Source organism: Leuresthes tenuis, unplaced genomic scaffold (genome assembly GCF_036924035.1).
Source record: "Leuresthes tenuis unplaced genomic scaffold, fLeuTen1.0.hap1 SCAF_20, whole genome shotgun sequence".
Lineage (NCBI taxonomy): Eukaryota > Metazoa > Chordata > Actinopteri > Atheriniformes > Atherinopsidae > Leuresthes > Leuresthes tenuis.
In genome coordinates, this window is record NW_027325374.1 from 21,265,097 (window position 1) to 21,288,348 (window position 23,252).

Below are 23,252 nucleotides of genomic sequence, written 5' to 3' on the forward strand. Positions count from 1 at the left end.
TCCTAAATTCCTTAAGTCACACAAGTCGTTTTTCATATTTGTGGATGAAACAAATAGAAAATGAATCACATAACAAGATCAAGCTGATTTAATAAATACAAAAAGCAGCGAACATTCAGCTCAGCCTCCTTCTGCTGCCCTGTTTTACACCCAGACACGACTGCTACTCTTTCACATCTGCCAGTCTGCAACCCCGGGCCAGCCTTGTCTCCCTTACAAGAACAGTTCTGAGCAGACAGCTGAATGACATCAGTAATAAAAAGGATTCATGGTGATGCTCCTCTCAGGCATCATGAGATTATGGTGATAATTTTTGTTACTGGGGATAACAACAGGGAACAGTGGAGGTTCCACACAGTATGTCAACCACAGAAGGAGACAACCTAGACACAAGATTAAGATTCTCAGCCAGTGGTATTGCCTTTAAATACAAAAATGGGCAACAACTGCAGACTGATCCGACTCAGAAAAATGATCATGACTATGGGTTGTGACATTTCTATGATTCAATCTTCAACAAAACAAAAAGACGAAAGAAAGAAAGGCACGCCTCATTTTCAATAACAAAATGGATTCTCAGTGGAGTGAATTGAAAGAAGGACCATGTCAATGGGTTCTTCACACATGCAAGTCAAGCACTGTATTCTGCTGAGGTCCAGACGACCTTCCAACGTCTGAACTGAGCTGTGAATTGAATATTTCCCTCTCCCTCTATGTTTTCTTACCATTCTTAGGTGTGCGTGTGGGGCTACCTAGAGCCACATGGTTATAGTTGTGCTGGTGGGTACCTGCAATGACAAAAGCAATGAAAGATCTGTTCAGCATCCACAAGGAATACTCTGGGTCAGCTCACACACAAACAGCAGTGTGAAGCTGGCAATTAAAGAGAAAATTCACCCCAAAACAAGCTGCAAATGTTTTTTTTTGGGTGACAATTTGAGATATGCTTCTTATGTAATTTGCCAAGAAGAGAAATTTATGAATTTTAAATTGACTTTTATGGAGTTAACAAGACAGAGTACTACTCTGCCATTCTTGAGTTGTTGTTTGAGGGTGAAAAATCCCTTTAATTTCCCTAAATTAACAAAAAATGGACAGAAAGAGAGATGAGAAAGAAATTGTGGGATGAATGGAATCTACTTCAGCTGTACCTTTGAAAGCATGTTTACATCAAACAGAGTTCAGCGCTAAAGGCAGATACATTAAGGAAAAAACAGCAGCGCTGACATGCAATATTTATCACATCCTCTCCTGGAACACACAGACGCTCTTTCTTGCAAATTGTATTATTTAAAAGTAAAAGTAAGTCAGACGCGGAGACTGCGGTTCTATGCAGTCATCATTAAAAGGGATCATTTAAATGCAGAGTGACCGACACAACCAACCAGTCGCAGATTAATGAAACAAGAATACCATTCACCATTTAAAAAAGGCAGATATTGTATTTAGAAAAACAGTTAGAAGTGAATAAAACAGAACCATCATCAGAAAGCTCATATCACATGGGCAGTATACAAAAATGAATCACAAATAAAGGAAGTGAATTCATTAGGAGATGCTACTAAATGGTAAACATTTTATTATGAATGCACTGCATTAGTATTGGAGCTCCTCTAATATTCAAATTCCAACAAAGAATCTTTAATATAGTATTGTTGACCTTTGGAGTAGATTGACTAAATCAATGCAGTCTCAGTTTCCAGGCAACAAAACCATTATATGCCTACATCAGCCTTGTAAAATAGAAACATTGCTGTTTTTGCATTAAGTAAAACTATCATGCAGACTTAAAAATTGTAAAAGGACTAACAGCAAACTGTAACATCATTACATTTTGCAGTCTGTGAAACTGTAAGACAAGTAAGTAAGTAAGTAAGTAAGACATTGCTCAGCTATTACATGTTCAAAAACAATTTTGAGGAGGGAGGTAAGGGGTGGCTGATGGTGTTATACCACAGACTGTCACTCAAGAGAACCAAGTTCAACCTACACAACCCAATGTTGTCCAGATGTTTCTCATTTTCTCACCACTATCAGTTGCAGTCGATTAGGGTAAGGCATAAAACTTAAAAAACACTTAGAAATACATGCTTTCAGGTTTGGATCACATCTCCTTAATGCTTCCTAAAACAAAACAGTGGGCAATAATGGAAAACATTACTGTCTTATTGGGACACTGCTATGTTTGGAAAGATGCAACATTGAGATGTTATAACATTTTCTTGATACTGGGCTAAATAAACTTATAGAAACAATGGATCAGGCGACTTATATTGAGCATACACTTTGCAAAGAATTCTGCTTTTTAACATTAATGCTGGTCAGAAACTGCTAAAAAAAATGTAACCCGCTTCATTTAAGGTCCACTTATTACCGTTTTTAGGGGTTCTCAACCATGACAGCAATTTTTCAAGTGTAATGTGACAGAATATACTGGCAGGTGAGACATGTTGAGAAAAAGAAAAATACACAGACAATCTTACAAACCAAAAGTATAGAGGCAAAAAAGGATCAAAAGTTAGCCTGACTGTGGCAAAGAGGCAAAGAGGAAGACCTTTGCATACTTTCACTCTCAAAACATCAGAGCTGCAAACAAGGATGAAAAGAGCAAACAAGATTTGTGCGTTATCCCCGTAAATCCCCAAAAAGGCCAAAATAAACAACTTGTGCTGTATGGATGAGAGACCAGAGTAAGTGTGAAGCTCTCACTTGCAACTCCACCAAATCTGATATAATAAGAGGTAAAGCACAACAATGTTACATCCACTTTAATCACAGTACCAGGACGACTCTTCAGTGAGAGTCCTTGGCTCAGCAATCTTCCACTTCAGTTTTAATGACAGACAGACAGTTTCTTTAACACAAGCTGTCAACATCATCACAGCCGGGGTTTTTTGTGTGTGTTATGCATTGTTATGAAAGGCCTAGAGGCCCCCTAAAAGCCCCCCTGTAAAATGGTCAAGGGAGTCTTAAATACAACAGTATTTATGTGCTTGTTGTGCACATGTATCAATGCAAACATATGCTACTATACCACAGTATAGACATGCTTTCTCCTTACATCACACACCCTCGCATCCAGTCACTTGTTTCTAATCCAGAGAACAATAATTGCGGCCCTTCTCCAAAGGTCCTGTCAGATTTAACCCTGGTCACGTTACCATAGCGTATACATATGCATTATGAATTTCTAATGCATTTTTGAACATTATTCTATTCTATTAGTCCAAGTTGTGTCTCACGCATGCACAAGAGCTGTTTAATGAGCAGAAACACTGTTTTGTGTTGCCATCTGTGCAAGCAGAGTAGCTTTAATTTTGTAGTTAGAGAATAAACTGTTTCGGCCAATCATCCAGCCGTCCTATAGCAGAGTTTGTGGATGACAGGGAATGTGATGCAGCGGCATGGTGCTGGGCTGAGCACTGCACTTTGGAGGTGCTTTAGTTGAAAGATGGGACCTTTACTGAGCCCATTGTACTAGAAAGTTGATGAATTACAGCTATTCTCAACAGTGTACAGGATTATGTGTGAGCGTAACTCTGTGTGTTGTATGTGAGGGGGAGGCAGCGATAGATGGAGATTCCGTCGTAGTGTTGCCGTCGCGACACGTTCATTTGCTGTCTGCTGCTGTGCCTGTTTAAAAATGCATTAGAGCCAACTGCTGAAACATCCATTTACATCTGTCACAGAAGTGAAGGAGGAGAGTGAGGCTTGGCACTCTCACATCATGGCTTTCCATATTTGCTCGAGCTATGGAGATAGATGGCATGTGTCTTCAATGTGTTCCTCCTTTCTCTTTATTCATATCTCTGCTTAACAGTAACTCTAACAGGAGATATTACTCAAGGGTGGTAAATCCACAGGCATCAGACTGTGTCTCCTGAACATATTAAATGAACCAGATTCTTATATGCAGTCGTGTGAAAAAAGAAAGTGCTTTCATTTCTAAAGTCTTACAAATCAGGGCATATATATTTTTTTAAAATCCCCAGGTCCTTACCAGGTTTAAAGATAAGATAAATACAACCACAGATGAATAACACAGGATAAGTCACACTGTGTCATTTTCTTATTTCACATAAACTAAGCCAAAGTGCAGAGGCAGTGTGTGAAAAACACCTCATGATTCATTAGCTTATAAAACTACCTTTAACAGTAATAACTTGAAGTAATCATTTTCAGTAGGAAGTTATCAGTCTCCCACATCATTGTGAGGAATTTTGACCCACTCCGCTTTGCAATGTTGCGTCAGTTCATTGAGGTTTACAGACATTCATTTATCCTCAGCTGTCTTAGAGGCCCAACGCAGCATTTCAATCAGGTTGAGGTCTGGACTTAGACTGGAGCATTGCAACATTGCATTTATTTTCTTTTTCAGTCATGTTGTAGATTTGCTGCTGTGTTTGGGATCATTGTCCTGTTGTATGACCCAAATTCAGCCAAGCTTGTCAGAGAGATGGCGTCTCATTGGACTCGAGAATACTTTGGTATAAAGAGGAGTTCATGGTGGTCTCATTGACTGCAAGATGACCACTCTACTGTGCCTAACAGTGGTTATTAGGTGTTTGTGCTAGTATTCTGTTGTGCATTATGACCAAACATCCGAATTTTGCTCTTGTCTGTACTATCTTGAACTTTAACCCTATCTGCCTTCCTGCCTACCTGTAAGTCGCTTTGGATAAAAAAGTGTCTGCCAAATGCATAAACATTTAACATTTAACATGCTAACTAAGGCCTACAGAGTCTGAGATGTAGTTCTTGTTTTTTTGCAGTTTCTCTGAGCATTGCACAGTCTGACCTTGGGGTGAACTTGATGACTTTTGGGAAGATTAGCAACTTTCTTTTCAAATCATTTGGAAATGGTCAGTTAATTAACAGAGGATGATAACATCTTCTTACACTTATAAGATAATCAAGGTTATTTCAATTGAGCTTTAAGATTAGGCTTAAAACTTAAAATTTTGATAAAGCTTATAGTTAGGGATGGCTCAGATGACTCTGAATTATCCCATAGTTATGCTGCTATAGGCCTAGTTTGACCGGACAAAGACAGTAAAGCTCTTGTGACTGTCAAGGACTAAAACAAAGATGTCAAACTCCGGTCAATGAGGGTACATGCGTGTTCAGATTAAATGGATCTCTTCAAAAGATTGTTACATTCTGCACAAGCCAACAAATGAGGCATCAATCCGAATCAGGTGTGTTGAATCTGGGAAACGTCTAAAACCTGCAGGACAGCGGCCCTCGAGAACTGGAAATTTGACATCCCTGGTCTATCAAGTTTTCATGGTTATGGATTATTTTCAGTTATCATTAGGAATGGCCACGTGATACAACATTCAAACTTAACCTTCAGCAACCATGGGCTCATCTAAACAGCTGTCCAGCCCTCTGATAATTAAAACAGCTGATTCCTACAGAACAGAAAGCTGAGCAGTTTACTTATCTCATACTGTCAATAAGAAATGATAATTAACAGGAACGGTGAACGTAAAGTTGATGTCTGGTAGACTGAGAAAATCCTCTAAGAAAAGAATGATAGGATTGCTGGATAGACCAATGAAAAAAAAAACTCACAGACTGCAAAAGAGCTTCAGAAAGATTTAGCATTCCGGAGTGGTGCACTGTTCCACATCGCAACTGGATCTGCTCAAGTATAACCTTCATCGAAGGGTCATCAGAGGAGAAGCTTTCTTGCAACCTGAATGTAAAATTTAGCTTCACAAGTTTGAACAAAACTGATGGGTTTTGGAAACAAGTCCTGTGGGCTGTGAAGTAAAAACTGAATGTTTATGGTCATTATAGCACAATCTCATCCAGATTAGCAAACAGTACTTAACAGACACAGTTCTCTTCAAACTTAGAGGATTTATGACAATCTAGTGACAACACAAGTATTTCCGACATGCTTATACTATAGTGTATATACACGGGGATAATACACAACTTTGTAAAATCAAAAAATGTGTTGCCATGACACATTTCTGGAAACCAACAAATCAAATTAAGGCGAAAATCTCACAATCTACTCTTGTTCAGCATAGACATTACAGCCCTCCTGAGCCTACAAATATGTATGTCTAAATTCCTTATGTAGTTATTTAACTTTGTTTATGTATTTCTTAAGTGGTAGGAGAGGCAGCAGATGATTCACATCAGTTTTCATGGGAGATATGTTCAAGTCCTGCATGATACTTACTGTCACTGAAATATTGCCCTGAATATAAATGCAGACATGTTATTTCTTAAACAAAATTACTGTATAAAGACAGGATCTAAGTGGAAGGTAGAAAATATGTCCAGTCCCTGTCAGCATGTACTTGGTAAAAGTGGGGAATTGTGGACATATCATTTGCTCTTCAACAGTCATGTATCAGCATACTGTATGTTAATGAATCTATTGACTGATCTACACCCAGCAAATTCATGTTTACTGGGATGCAGATGGTCATTACTCCTGCAACCTACGGCTTCTCTGCCTGTACACAAATTACATTAAAAAAAGAAAGTTCTTATTAGCAAGTGAGCTCCCTGTTTTTGACTTAAAAATGTAGTTAGGGAACCCACACATGTACCAATGTTATGCAACTTTCTAGAATTTTTATCCCCTCAAAGCCCTGTCTGAGTGGTGCAGAGAGATGGGCCAAGCTGAGAACCGAGAACAATCAGAGAACCAAGGCTCATTAAAAGCCCAGACAACTATGGTCAGTGATCCCAACATAATCAGGGTACCAATTAAACATATTTGAAAAACTCCAGCACAGTTAGCACCCTCAAAACTCTCAAGCTGCTTATTATCTTCTGGTGCCCCAACCCACCGTCAACCCCATGGGCTCCTCTAGCTGAGCAAAATGACCTCTATACACTTTCTTACAGTGGGCCAACCCCAGAAACCTGTTTGTCAGTGTTTAAGGGAGCTCATAGTGAAGTGTGAGACCACCTGCATACACTGCTGTCCATCAGTTATTGTATTCATCTCCTTAAATTGGCATATTAAAGTAGGGTCAAAGCCACCGGTCACTTAATTGTTTGTGACTGACATGGCCTCTAGATTGCTGGGTTAAATACGGTCCCTATTTAAATTGCTAAATGGTTGTTTTGCTTTCAGTATATGAATGACACAGCTGTGTGGTTGTCAGGTGGTGTCAGTCAGATTTAATGGCTAAATCAACCTTATACACATCTGTGATCAGTGGGCCGCTGAGATCAGACACGTTCCTCTTGATACAGTCGCCTCCAACTCCACAAGAGGATTAGTCACATTAAATTTCCCTTTCCTTATACAGTAAGTGTTCTCTGGAGAATACCTCCGTGGCGAGTTTGTATAATAGCATCCAGATGGCTTGCAAGTGACTCAGTAATCTGACATTTGGTGTGGCATTTTGTTTCACATCACACTTCCAAGCATCACATCCCAATAAAGAGCTCTGAGGGGGTAATAGAGGGCCTACTCAGCCGATTGGACAACACCTTGAACTCCATCCCAAGGTTAGATAAGCATTTTCAACATTGATTGCAATCATATACTCAGACATATCACGGAAACCACAAATTATTTCTGATAATATGCATTCTTAACAACTGAACAATCAGGTCTTGATATCCAGTCAGCTTTCTGTGGATGGTGTGTGTGGATTTGGCTCCAATCTCTTATATTTCCTTGAATAGCATAACTATGCTCAGAGAGGAGATGAGTAAAGTGGAGCACAGCCAAATAGTTGTCTATGTGAGAGAACGGAAGATTCAAAATATGCTGCCAACACAAGTAAAACGACATCATCAAAATGTTTGCCTGAACAACTGTATCTCCAGAGGTCAGCTTCAAAATGTCAGACATAAGCACTAGGCTGGAAAACCGACACAATAGACAGGCAGTACGAACAGACCAGACAGATTAAAGGAGAAAAAATAATTAATAGAAGGAGAAATATAAGAGTTGCACATTTGCCCTTCATGTAGAAGGGCAAAAATCTATTAATGTAGGCAGAGGTTAGGAAGGTACAGTGGATGGACATTTCGAAACTTGTCATGTGGGAAGCCAGAGTTCATATTATCTCACTCATGTATTTATTACTCTTTATTTTTTAGTGTGTGATCAGTAACTGCATAGCTTATCTGGATAAGGTTAGGTGCAAGAATGCAGCCATGTAGGCCAAAATGGACCTTTTGTTAGGGACTGAGGAACAGTGATCAAATAATCATTCAAATGGGGTTTTCAGGGTTATTTACATATCTTAATCTATGTGATCCCTCAAAGAACATTTGCTAAATGAAGCAGTGGGGCCAAGGGAAGGAAGTGATATTGTCACCCCATGAACAAAAGTTGAAGGTTCTCACCATAACCGTCCATATTTCAAGTATCTCTGTTCACGTCTGTCTAGTTGGTTCTAATAAAGACTACTAATGCCCATAACAAAGCAGTTGGGAAGTGGGTATAGAAAAAGGATGGATGGATAATGATCTACAAATTTGTCTTCATCTCTATAAGTTTTCCAACTGAAATGGTCATTTAAGTTTATACCCTTCAAAATGACTCATAATGTGTTCTTTAGAGTACTGCCCTTACAAGCAGCAGGAGGGAAACATAACTCATACAAGCGTTTCTACATTAGAGAGGATGTCATTCTCAGGTTTTTCGTTTAAGACACACAAAGTCCTCACAAGGACTGGTTGGATGGAGCAACTAAGTGCAGCTCTTTTATTCATGGGCCTTTGTGTGATGTGAGATCGAGACCAACATACCATTTGTCAACAACAAAACCAAATTTTTGCTCACCATTTTTGTCACCTTGTGGTTGGATTTGGACAATAATATTACTTTCTTAGAATATAACCACGGTTATCTCTAAAATACTTTTTTTATCAATGCAACTGTCACAAATCATGGATGTCATTTAAATGATTGCCTTGATTACATGTAAGCAAGTCATGTTACAGTGAAACATTATCACAAATATAATTAGGGCTAAACAATGTGACTATACCATCATGGAAAACCAAACACAGCTTACCAGCACAAACACCTCATGCCAACTGTCAAGCATGGTTTTGGAGATTTGGGCTTATCTTGGGCTTGTTTTATCGTGTAAGGACCTGGGCAGTCATTGAGTCCACCATGAACTCCTCTGTATACCAAAGTATTCTAGAGTGAAATGTGAGGCCACCTTTCTGACAGTTAAAGCTCAACTGAAATTGGGTTGTGCAACAAGACAGTGATCCCAAGCAAAGTAGCAAGTCTACAAGAGAATGGCTCCACCCAGGCTACTGAAGCATGACTTGTACTTAGGTACATAGGCCTCTGCATTTTGGATTGGTATTTGGTATGTGAATATTGGCTCTGTGTAATATGTGTTTTTGTTCAGGTTGTATACTTCTATATGAAGACTTTGTAATGACCAGATGATTCGTTGTTGTGCCCTGATAGGTAAAACTTTAGAACTGAAATAGGGTGTACTTTAGTTTTCACAAAATTGTTTCATATACTTTTCTTTCATTTTGCATTGGTTCCCCAGAGCAAAACAACATTTCATTATCCTTTCCAGTCCTTTCAAATTGCAAACACAAAGCATTTATGGCATAAATCATGGTGGTCACAGACAGACTTCAAAACACTGATGATACAGACAGCAGGGCACAAGTTAATGGCAAGCCTAAAGGCTTGGTATCTCTCAACAACACAAGAAGAGGGAGCTGAGTGGAGGGACAAGTAAGTAAAGGAATAGGGAGAAAGAAATATAGTGGACACGGGATGAAGTGAGACAGAAAACAGATAAGAAAAGAAAAAGTACAAAACAGGAGGATTTGGTGGGTGCTCCATTAAAAAGAGGAGAAAACCAGCAACATGGGCTAGTGATCACAAGTCATTCTTCTGCCCCTCCAACTCCACACCACCCACCCTACATCTATTAGAGAGTTATCCTCAGCTCTCTGCATCACTCCCCTCATGACATCCCTCTCTAAAACCAACAGCCATGCCATGACATTAGCCCTGCCAAGAGGAGCTGCTGGAGTTATGACAGGCCCCAAAGAACTGGTGGTGGCAGAAAGGGTACGGTGTGCACTGTGGATGTGAGCATCTTTGCATGCCTGTGTGTTAATGTATGTGACAGGTATGGTATGAATAAAGATATTTCTGTCCCACTGGCTTACTAACACCTCCCTGCCCTCCTCTCTCTGGAAAGGAAGCAGAGGAAAAGGAAGCCACGGTGGGCTTGACATTTAACAACTGACAAAGAGTGTTCACATTTAATCGCTAAATGTTAACTGCCATAATAGCCCCACTTCACTCGATAAGTGGGGGACAAAGCTTTAGGCCCCTGGATGGAAGTAGCTCCCACCTCCTCATTGATTTCCCCAGCAAAGCAGGAAGCTTAACTCTGACCCAATTGCAGCAGTGGTGATAATACTTATAAGTTATATTAAAAGAACTTCCAGCTTTGATCAGTTTGGCATCTGTCCCTAATTCTTAACTGAGTCAAAGTTTGGAATTAAGCTAAAGCATTATTTTAACTTAATATATTCTTATATAAAAATCTGTACTGTCCAAAAGCACAAGAAAAAAAGCAAGGAATGAAAACATCATCAGCGACACACTCACAAAAGTAAGGGTTTAATTTCTGTAAACAAATGGACAGTTCTTAGAAAAATAACCTGAAATGAACAGAAATGACTCCTTGGGTAAATTCTATGGATCTTTGTTAAATCTTTAAATCATCACTGATAACTAAATGTACATAATAGTAGCTTTTGATAACATTAAGATATATACAAATAGGCTAAACTTTTGATAGATAGGTGTGCGCTGCATAGTGGTGTACTAGTTTAAATGTCAGAAAGAGAAGGTTCCTGGTTTGAAATTGACTGGGGGCTTTAATGTCTTGCATTTGCATGCCTTTGTGAATTTTCAGCCAAAACATGCCTGTTAGATGAACTGGGGATACTAGAATGTAGGTGTAGGTCTTTCCAGACCATAAAGCTAAATTTTTGTCTCTAGAGATTCAGAGATTCAAAGGTACAGACAAGAATATATAAAAATGTACCAAATGTACAGGGCTTGTACCCCACGAGATGGCACAGCTGGAACAAATTAACCTTTTTTTTCTAACAATACCTGCACTTTGATTTCTTAAAGTCTATAAAACTGTACTTGTAAACCTTTTATAACCTGCTTTAGTAATGCTGTCTAAAGTATGCCAGCATAACAAAGCTGAATGTTGAAGACATTTAGAATTTAAATTAATACGTGCTACAGGGTCTTTGTTGATTGCAAACCCATTCAGCCCACTCATTTCAGGTTGCTTGAGTCAGATCTATTGGCAGGCACTAGTATAATTTCCATCCATCACAGTATCTTCGACACCTAACATGATGAATACAGTTAGAATAGAAAAGAACAGAATAGAATAGAATAGAAAAGAATAGAAAATACTTTGTTCTTTAAACTCTCTAGGAAACTACTGCAGTTTACTTGTGGTTCCCAGAGTTTCATGGTAGAATGGGAGCAGTTTCACCAGCCACTGCAGCTGCAGATTGACAAGTGGGAACTTTCAGTTTTCCACCAAAAGATCCGGCAGCTCAACTCCAATCAAATCATGTATTTTGACAATGGCATATTCAAAGTTGTGAATATTTGTGCTGGTTCTGCCAGAGGTTTCTTCCTCGTAAAAGGAGTTTTTCTTCCTACCAGTGCCTCGTGCGTACTCAGGAGTACTATATTGGCAACTATTTTTGAATTGCCAATGTATGAATTGGACTAATTTGATTTTAATTCATTTTATTTGATTGGATTGTGATTGCAATACAATTAATTGCATTATGATTAGCTTGAATTGGACTGTATCTTTGAAGTTATATTTGAAATGAGAGAATAAATGAACCCATGTTGTGTCCAGTTAGTGGTGCTAATTTTCTGTTCTGCTACCATGGCATTCACAGTATGTCAGGATTTGTTTGCTGAGCCTGTTTTCATTGATTCTATCGCTACAAAAGCTTAAAAATAAAATAAAGTAGTTTTTTTTTCCCTTACTGGTACATATAAATTAATATGCAAATTGAAGATGTGCAAAAAGACATAAGCTTAAAAGCAGCTTTAGCCTGATAGACCAAAATTTCCTCAATTTTGAGTTTGGTTATCTTGTTTTTTTAGACCCGCTCCATTGTGTTCACCATTTGTTAATTCTCTGTGGAATGCACTGAAAAGTTTGCTTTAATAAAATATTTGGATTTTTTTATTGTATGATAATACTTCTGATTTAAATCAAAGTTAGATCACATTAGTGTACTCTCGCATTATCTGCATTTCTGAGCACTCACAAATGCAAAGCATTGTTAAATGGCTGTGCTTGCTGGTTCATCTATATTTCCCATCTAAATTTCCCATCTAAATTTCTGATAATAAGTAAAAACTAATTACTGTGTTTTGAACTGATAAAAATGAATAGTTTCATTTAAAAAAAACGCCAATAACTTCATTAATGAGTCTCTAGAACTACAGACTGAACGCATCCTGTGTTCTTCCAAGTACGATAAAATCCCAGTCCAGACTGTTTCTATCCACACTGCCAGTAAGTATCACTCTTTATCACATATCTGACAATCATCCCCCAAGACACCAAAGGCCAAGTAGTTACTTGACTTGTCACCGCCACTCCTGTTATAAATGTGCCATGACAGTCTCAGCAGGGACAGGGAAGGGCAAGAGGTTGATATGAACTTTATATCCAGTTGATTGTGAAATGTGATAGACAGAGAGCCCACTCTGGACAATTGTGACCCCGTGTGTTAAAAAGAAGTAAGAGATCCATTCAGTTGGAGTGCTTCATGATGTTCCTACAGAGCTGACCTGGTTTCACACTGTTTTCACATTGTACAGCCAAAGTGACTCACCAGGTTTAAAGGTAATCTTTCCTGAAAATCAAACAGCGTGGCATTTTCATTGCATGTCACATTGAAGGAATAATAATCGACTATAAAAGGCTATTTCTTTTCTTCTCAACAGTTGATTGACATACCAACCGACTCCATTTTCAGGCTGTTGAAAAGCAGACTTCCTTTGAGAGGAGGTGGAGGGCGAGGAAGAGGTAGAGGAGGAAGAGGAGGGTCCGTATATCGTAAGCAAGGATAAGCACAGATTTTTCTGATGTCTTCTTAAAATAAAAGAAGTAACATCATCAAAACTGCCTTTATCCATGCCTTTATAGACCAGCCCTCCTCTCCACTGAGACGGACAGTCGAAGAGCACACACACCGTAAAGGTTAGCACATTCATTTCAGTAAAGAGGACAACACATAGAAAAGCGAAGCAGTTCAAAACATACATTTCAAAGGGCAGGAATTAGAACAGAGGAGTGAAATGAGACCAGTTGGGTTTTAAGGCACAACACAATAAGAAAACTAATACAATGTGGGCCGGCTGCAACAAACATTAGTAGGCACAGAAGATTCTTGTTTACATTCAGTATGCCCTAGTTTGGTTGTTATTTCCCCCATTAATTAGATCCACACTCAACTCACTTAATGGACTTTTAGTTAAAAACAAAAACTCTAGTGCACTTGAGATCTCTTCTTGACAGTGTTGCAGGCAGGCCCACATTATCACACCACTGATTAGAACAAATACAAATAGGGGTGTCACGGTAGTTGTCACAGCTTACGGTCCAGATTGTCTTTGTCCAGCTTGAACACTGCTGCCACACCAACTCTCTTGCTACATGTTAAGGTGTTCACCTGCTGCTCGAGCAAGTACTGCCTTTGTGAAGGTAATTTGATTTAAACTAACTTTAAATGCTCAAAATGCCAAACAGGCTTTCTTTTTTATCTGAAAATGTTTTGTGCTAATTTTCTAAACAGATACAAATATTAAATTATCTGAATTCTTGATTTTAAAGCAGTTTTATTGAAAATCCTCTGCTTTTTATTCTTTAACTGAAAATAGTATTTAAGACAAACATGATCCAACTCTGTTGGTTACCTGGCAGATCATTACACAAACAAAAAAGCAGCATTTGTAAGAATTCTGGTTCATTTTTAAAGAGGTTGGGAAAAAATTGGATTGGACAAAGACTGTGCAGACACTTGGAACTAAAACCTGCTTTTGTTTTGTCAGCACTGGATTTAAAATTGATCATCAGATCTGCAGGGATACTTTACTGAGCAAAAACTTGTGATGGTTTAACTAGTTGCATGAAGTTAACCTGTTTGAAAAGCATGTCTATGTAGCTGCTGATAACCTCAAATACAAGCTGCTGAAAACTACTGCTTTTATCAGTTATTGCTCACAATATTATATTCCTAGTAAAACCACAAACACTGCGGCTCCCTGTTTGAAGACAGCGTTTTTTTGCTTTTTTTTACTTACTGTTAAAACTTAACTGAAAATGCTAACTGTTTGCTCATGTTTCCAGTTTGAATGGCTGTTTTACTACATTGGTCATTTTTTTATACCGTTACACCCCTAAAACCAGCACACACAAACCAGACTGTACACGTGTACTCATCACACAGACAGGAGAGCTAAAAATCAAGGGCAGAATACACAGGTTAGGCAAATAGATAGAGGTCAAAGGGAAGGCACTACACTACAATTAACACTCGAGGTATGAGCTGCCTCCAAACACTGACCAGAAACTTGGTGTTTGCTATTATTATCACTATTGATCATTAACAAGTTCATAAAACAAAAACAGATATCAGAAAGTGGTTAGAGGCAACTTTGACCCTCAAACAAAGAACAGCCATCCCTACCATGGTGACTCTGGGAGCGGACCGGCCAATGTTTTTCTCCTAGAAAACAGAACCAAGTGGTTATTCATTAGATTGTGCTTCTTGTATGGTAATATAACAGAATACAATCACACCAAACAACTAGCAGTTACTCAGTCTATGTAGTAAAGCAGTTTTAAATGAATACATTCTTGTTTTTATTAGACACTGTTCATTTGTGTGAACATTCCAGCATGAGTCAATATAGCCCAATAGTTTCATTTGATGATAAGTAAGCCTTATAAGTCAAACAGCGCTCTCTGGTTACAACAACAGATTTGAGGACACAGGAGACTGCAAAAGATGAGTACAGTTTTAGGGGTCCGATATCGATTGTGTTATATTTTATCTACCCATCAACTACAGGCAGATGCCATCTGACACCTTGACTCAAGGTATCAAATCACCTCTCTCTTACTTACTGTACACACACAAACACCGTCAGACACACACATAAATTACTACTAAGCGTAGGGGGAAGACAGAGAGGAGTTGGGATTCAAGATGAAAAGAGAGAAATGGGATAGGAGGAGAAGAGGCGAGGATAATGAGAAGAGAGGAGGTGTAAAAGTCACTGTTGTTCCCCGCACCCTGACACAACAGGGCTCTAGCCATGCGGCACTTTGATCCATCACTATTGATTTACCGTCAGCATCTCATCGCCACTGCCTCCCACACAGCAACACACAGCAACAAGGCTGCATTCCCTGGCTCTGGGTTTGGACGACACGCACACCAGTTCTGACCTTAAACCCACTGACCAGAAGAACCTTTATAGTGTTGGGTACATTCATGATAAGAGGTAATGCTGGAGATACGCTGATGAGCATGAATTGAAGATTTTTCCACTCAAGCGCAGTGATAAGAGTAGCAGGTTTACATGAAATCCGCTGTGACAGAGCTATGCAAACAGTACAGTACTAAAAGTATACATTCCTATCAGAGAAAAGGCACTGATACTGATACTGTCGGCTATTGTGCATATTGACACCCATATTTTTGTTAAGTCAGAAGAAATAGCATATTTGTTCTGTCACAAAAAAAGTAAATAAATAAATCTACTTAACTCATAGTAAACTATAGTTAAATATTATTTAACTGGCAACTTAAAGTCAGTCTCTTACCAGTCAGATTTCCATAAATGTTTTTTCCTGTACATTTTCAAAGTTGGGCTTTAGAAACATTTGATAGTGTTACATCCCTCTGCATCCTCACTGGCCATTGAATGGCCAAGCAGTATCTTTAGGTGTTGTTGACTGAATCACGAATACGCAAACCTGAATACACGCTGGTCAAATACTTGTCTAATTTTAGCTGGTGCCAGTGAATGTCACAGGCTTCAGTCAGGACTGGTCAGGTGCTGCAGCTGCTCTCTTCCAGCTGAGAACCAGTTGACACAGTTTTTCCTTGAATGACTGAAGGCTTTAATGACATGCATGATGTGTGATAGACTTTTATTCGTAGATCATCAGATAAGTTATTTTCAGTGGTAAACTCAATGTTAAAGCCACATATGGAATGATGAAATAAAAATGGTTGAATAAGTTTATGAAAATGATGACAGCTTCCAGTTTAATATTCCTTCTGATATCTTTTCAAGACTGGGCATTGGAAAAAGGATTCCGCTGTACTGCATCACATTTATGGAGTTGTAATTTTAATAAGACATTGATAAGAAAAAGGAAATTATGTATGATAGCTTGAATATTATTGCCAAAAAGATTAGTCACAGATTTAGACTCTGTAGCTAATCCTCCTGAATGAGTTAGGCAGTTTTGAGAAAGCAGTGAAATGAATAACAATTAAACAAGATGTGGTCATTTTATTTAGATTTAGGCAACTGTTACTTGATAAAAGTGAAGCCTTTGAGGGTTGTACTTTTATCATTCAAATTACTCAACATGTTATTAGGATTTAATGAACTGCATTCAATTGGTTTAAGTCATATTTATCTAATAGATTTCAGTTTGTTCTTGTAAATAAAATCATAGAATCTTCCTCACACAGCAGAGTAGGTCATGGAGTGCCACAGGGTTCTGTGCTTGAACCGATTCTTTTAGCTCAATATATGCTTTTTCATCTTCTTTTCATTGGCTCCCTGCTAAATTCAGAATAGAATTTAAATTTTTACTGTATAAAGCCCAAGCTCCAACATATCTTAAAGATCTCATTGTTAGATATTAGCACTTCACTCTCAGACTACAGGTTTGCTTGTGGTTCAGAGTTTCTAAAAGTAGAATGGGAGGCAAAGCCTTCAGTTATCAGGCCCTCTCTTGTGGAACCAGCTGGCAGTACATGTCCGGGAAGCAGACAACCTCTCCACCTTTAGGATTAGGCTTAAAACTTTCCTTTTTGATAAAACTTATATGTTGGGATGGCTCAGGTGATCCTGAAACATCCCATAGTTAAGCTGCTATCGGCCTAGATTGCTTGGGGGTCTCCTATGTCACACCTTTCCTCCCTTTGCTCTATTTTATCTTCCTTTTATTTCCTCATATGACATTCTGTACATTTGGCATTATTGTTGTTATTAACTTGTGTTTCCCTGTCTCAACAGGTGTCCTTTGGTGTTACAGTGTTTGTTGTCCCCTCTTTTCTGTCTTCTCAAACCCCATCTGGTCGAGGCCACCCTTCTTGAGTCTGGGTCTGCCAGAGGTTTCTTCCTGTTAAAAGGGAGTCATTTCTCTCCACAGTCGCCTCATGCACCCTTAGGACGGAGGATTGGACTGAAGAGAAGTTTTTGGCTTTGTATTTATGAATTGGACTAATTTTGAATTTAACTGGATTTAATTGGATTTGAATGGATTATGATAACAATGAATTGGCTATGATTGGCTTGAATTGGACTGTATCATTGAAGTGACTTGAGATGACATTTGTTGTTATTTGGCACTATACAAATAAACTGAATTGAATTGAATTGAATTGAATTGAATTGAATTGAATTGAATTGAATTGAATTGAATTGAATTGAATTGAACTGAAGTTATGGATAATGGTGTGCATGGTTGACTTGTGGAGTGATCACCACTTCTTGCTTTTGCTCATCTTCATTCTTGTTTTGTTAGTTTTGCCGAAAGTTTTAACTTTAGTTAGTTGTTCTATAATAAACCCCTTGTGTTTCTAAACTTGTGTGTTCTTTTTGAATTTTATGTTGAAGGCCTAAAAGCTGGTTTGTAACACATGAAAATGGCAAATTTGTAAAAAAAAAAGATCTGTTCACATGAGGTGTTTTTTCAAAGGAGTTGTGATACATTAGATAACTAGGAAAGACCTATCAAACAATTTCACTCACATTATGTAGCAGACCTGAGGCAGTACAGCTTGCATCCTTGAGGAACAGAGAAGATAAGCTCTGAGAATAACGTTTTCTTAAGATCAACCCCATGGATTGTTTGTTTATACAGGCAATAACAACCTATGATTACATTCAAAGAATATGGAACCTCAGCTGATGGTGAGAGTAACTGCATCTGAACTGTTAGAATGATGTCCGTTAAAATAACTGTGCCATAGCAGAAAGAACGTCTAACTCCTCAGCAAAATGTTTTTAACCCTAAAGTATTTTTGAGCTAACCCTTGTCAATTATTGTTATTGTTGAAACCCAAGCAGGGAGTGACAAGTTTTCTTTTAACATGTTGTTCTATTGATATGTCACCAAGGCAACCAGGAAAATAGTGTCTATTATGATGATGATGGGGCAGTGACAGGAATGTATTTTAACATTAATTATGATTGTTTTCAAACCCTAACCAAGATGTAATCTTATGAATTTCCTGATATGCAACAGAATGACCCTAGGAGTTCTAGTCAGTACAAATAAATGCACTGATAAATCCATCTGACAAGTAATGCAAGTCTAATATGTTGATATTTACAGGAGTGTTTCCAAGACTTATTTTCAACGGAGCACACACTGTTGATTTCATAGCCGAGGTCTTATGCTATATCCCTGCAGTTTGAAACATGGTGGAACTGAACATTATTTAAACCCTGGTGAAATGTTGCAGTTGCTGTAAATCCTTAGCTTTACTAGTTACATAATATATCTTTTCAATTTTATTTGAGTAATTCACTTTGTGACCCTGCAAGAGCTGCAAAAAGGCCAATTTGATCCATTTGTGATTTTTAACACATCGGTTTGCTGATCTGAGTGTTTCTGGACTGTTATTTAGAGGCTAAATGTGACAAGAAACCTTGATGTTGGAGCATTAGTAACAGTTCTCCTGACTCAACATTATGCAGCATATTTTATGAAGTGTACTGTGTTTTAGTCAGAAACTTGTAAGGCTGAAGAGTGCTACAGGAGGATCCAGCATTTCCCCTTAAATGAGAAAACAACTCATTTCGGTGTGGCCATGTAAAGCAGTTATTCTGATGTTCAATTTTCTTGCAGTGCAGGGAGAGGAGATAAATCAAAAGGTTTAAAACTGCCAGAGGAGGGATGAAATTCATGAAAACACATATAAACATAGTTGGCAGCTCAATAGTAAACAGCACCAGTTATTCTCTAACTGGAATGAGGCCCTGTTTTCAAGTGCAACTGTTACACTTACATTTATTCAGCTGGAGTGATTCTGGCTGTAACATGCAGAAATTCCTGATTTTTTAATGCAGGTCCACTCAAGGGAAAGACAACTCTAAGGGAAAAGCTCAGGAGAAGTGGGGGTACTGAAGAGACCCTCTCCCCAAGGCAAATCTACTTACCAGCATGTCCACTATCAGCACTTAACAATGTTTTCTCAGATTTTCAGCCCAAGGTTACTTGTTCTTCAAGATTAATTCCTATGCATTCCCATCTCAACAGGCCTTGACATATCATCAGGGCTTTTTTCAGAAGTCAGTGTTGTGGGAGTCAAGGCCACATGCTGTAAAGTCAGCAGTAAATTGGTCAAGTGCATAATCCACAGAAATCCAAGTCAAATTTTAAGAGTCTTCAAGAGCAAAGTTCAAACGCGTCGCTCTTCTGTACACAAATATGTGCAGTTTTGTCTCACTGATCTTTATTGAAGTGTATATAATGTACAGATCATCTTCATCTAGCAATCAGTGCAGTGACTTTTATTGATAGTAATATGCATTTCTGCGACACAGAGGCTACATGATGGTGATACTGACTCCGGGGGCTGCTGCCATACTGTGATGTATGTTGTAATAAAGCTAAATGTTTTTTTATGACTGCAAGACTTCACATACTCTTGAATTTCATTTTTGCACACGATCTAGCATATGTAACTCTCATAAATCTCATAAACCTTGTTTGCTAATGATGCCGATGCAGCCTGGGAGCTGAAACCACATAGAAACAAAATGATCGTTAATTCATTGTCACAAAATGGATCATTGTAATGTGCTAACTCTGAGCTTTCAGTGCCATATGGAAAAGAGCTCTGAGGATACTATTTTGCTGCTCTACTTCTTAATATGCTTAGATTGAGAAAGCCAATAGAGTAATGTTATAAAACTTTGTGTCTGGTTTATTAAACTCATTCCATTTAGCCATCTTGGTCATATTTTCCATGGGTTTACAACTTAATTTCACAATTTGTGTCCAAAGTCGGTTTTGCAGTGCCAGGAAGTAGTACCCAAGTAGCTTTTGAGTACTTGGTTTTTAACCAAATCATTAACTTGATGTGTATGACGGCTTCTTACACAGACACTATCCAAAGAGTAATTTGTGGAAATTGTTTGGAAAATATCAGAAGCAATTACAGCATGCAGAGAAGCGTCTTCAGGCTGCCATTGGAGGGTGTTATTATGCTTGAAACACCAACACATTCTCATTCCCCGTTTGTTGCATATCAACACTTCATCAAAAGCCCTTCACATTGTACTTCTCTACTGTTACTTTCCAACTCTTAAGTAACCGCTTCACGGCTTCAGATTGCCAATTGTCCATCTATTGAGTGACAGGACCGGCTGTGCAAATAGTTAAAAAACTGTACGAAAATATTATTCTTTTGTGCTGGCTTATAAAGAAGAATTGTTGTATAAATTCTGTCAAGGGAAGAAAAGAAGAAAAGATAAGACAGCCACATCCAAGCATAAGACTCATGTTCAGGACCAACCTCAAGACTGCTTTTTTTCATTTCCTTTGTTAAGTCTTTATTTTGATTTCCTTTGTTGTACGACTGCACTAATAGACTTTGTGTTGGTGGAAATTGATGAGAATTAAGCAATAAAAATATTTGATCGGGGGTTATAAAGGTTATGGTCAGGCAATTAAAACAGTGTGGTCAGTAAAACATTCAAATATTTCATATAAAATATTAAAATATCCCCAAAAATATTTTATTGTGTAAAACTTTGCAGATATTTTTCAAGTATTCAAAACCAGCAGAGCGAGCTCCTCACTTCATCAGTAAACGACAAGCTGGTTGCAGAGATTAATGTGTACCACACAGTGAAGATAATTAAGAGGAAAATAATTATGATAATTGTTCATTTTAGGACTGCTGAATTAGTTCAGAATTTCTCATTTTTGAACTGTGACCATGAGGTAATTCAGTTTTAATCTGTATGAATTGAACTCTGAACTAGCTCATATGAAGTGTGAATAACTGTATGCTCGCATGGTTCACTATCCAAAAGGTGATTGTCATTCGCTCTTAAATGTGCTCACTTCTTGGCTCTCCCTGAAATGGTTTCAAATATTTGGCTCAAATACTGTACAACCTTTTTTATACCCTAAAAGTGTAGTTGTTGGACTTGCTGTTGTGTACTCTAATCAAAGTACTGGCTTAAACATCTAAAAAATTAAACATGATAAACATGATACATAGATCATGATACATAGATCAAACTGCAATCAATAACACCACACTGAAGCTGATTTTACCTACCAAAGAACAATATGATATATTTGTATGAGACCAAAAAATTAATGAATTTCTATTTTAGCAAACTGAGCTATTGGAAAAGAACAGAGCATTTCCCACAGTCACTACCTGGACATAGTGCTTAATGGCTAATGAGAAGGCTTCTTTCACTTGCCACAGCATTGTAGCTATAGTGCCAGCAAATCAAATCTACATTTTAAGTTTCTTTAACATGAAAATGTAATACAGAGCTAAAATTTGATTTCCAAAATGTGATTTTTTTGTCTTCTACCACCCTGGTAGTGTATTTCTTTTAATCAGCACCTCACTGAGCAAAGCCACGCTTGATTTCTTATGTTGCTAATTATGGTGCATTAGCATATTAACAAATTAATTGGCCCAAGAGAGTGAATCTCTCTGTACCTGTGGCAAAACATTGGGTTTATTGTGCAGGAGTCTAAATGTGTGATTTGTTTTACACACACACACACACATACACACCACCCCTAACCCAACACACACACACCACTCCCCTGCTGGGTGAGTTGGATTGCTATCAGTCCCTGAGAAAGCTGCTTACATAACCATGCTGCCAGCACCAGCCCACGTCAGGCTCTATATTAGATGATTGCATCTTAAATCGCTTTTTGACAATGTTGTATCTCACTTTCAGTAAATGAAGACAAGACCTTTTATGAGTAAGTATGTGGGAATGAGGGTGTGTAAGTGAAAAACAAGATGTTGTGTATTGAAAAGGATTATGCTACAAGAATTGTTTGTAGAAAAAGACAGATGTGGTTCAGCCAACTTTAGAAGCAAAAATTAATTTGCTTCTAAAGTTGGCTGATTCATTTGTAGAGCAGCTCATGCAATTGTTTAAGACTTATTCTCTGGGGCTTGAAAATAATGACGTGAAATATTAATGCTAAACTGGTTCAGGGGTTGAGATTGTAAAGCATGAAAGCCGATCGTGATGCGATTAACAAAAGAGGAGTGCAAAGTTGCTGTAGTTTACCAGTCTTTTTGAAGGGGGAAAAAAAGCTTTCTTCATTAACTCGCCATCTCATACAGCAATCCCCTAAGCTCAGATAGAGTAGGGTGAGTGAGCAAGGGGAAGATTAAGAGAGGGAGGGTGAGAGCATAGATTTGATAAAGAAGGGGGAGTCTTATTTCAGTGCTTCACACACTGCTGGATGATCAAAGTACAAAATGCTGTTTTAATTCCAAGAATCATATCTCATCTCCTGTCCACAAGCTCATTTTAGAGAATTGCGCTCCAGGACAGAGGGGGAGAGTAGAAATAGCACAAAGATGAAGCCTTCAAAATCCAGCTAGAGTACTACAGTTTATCTAATGCTCATTTTTCCAAGCACTGATGACAGCAAACAGTTTTGACTTATGATTTGTCAACAGTCCCAATGATGCAGCCCTAGAAGAAGGCCATTCCCAGAAAAAAACTCAACAGTCAGGTCTCCATAAACCGTTTGATGCATGTTATGAAGTCGATGTTTTATATTCAAGAAAGTTTTCTATGAACACTAAAAGTGATTTTGACTTTTTCTGAAAGAGTGGCACTTTAAGGTAAACACAATGCGCTGTCATTCTGTAATTCAGTGTTGACATATCAAACATGTGACTAACACGTACTTCCAGAGAATTCAGAAGGCCAATAC

General features: G+C 38.2%; 1 protein-coding gene across 1 annotated transcript in view; it reads right to left on the bottom strand.

Annotated features, from left to right (window-relative positions):
• Positions 1 to 23,252, bottom strand: part of shisa6 (shisa family member 6) — a 71,583-nt gene that overhangs the window by 10,950 nt on the left and 37,381 nt on the right. Inside the window, exons 5-6 of the mRNA XM_072373844.1 lie at positions 14,743 to 14,781; positions 726 to 788 (exon numbers count right to left, since the gene is read on the bottom strand). Of these exons, the coding sequence (XP_072229945.1) occupies positions 726 to 788; positions 14,743 to 14,781 (102 nt within the window). The remainder of the gene's footprint in view (positions 1 to 725; positions 789 to 14,742; positions 14,782 to 23,252) is intronic.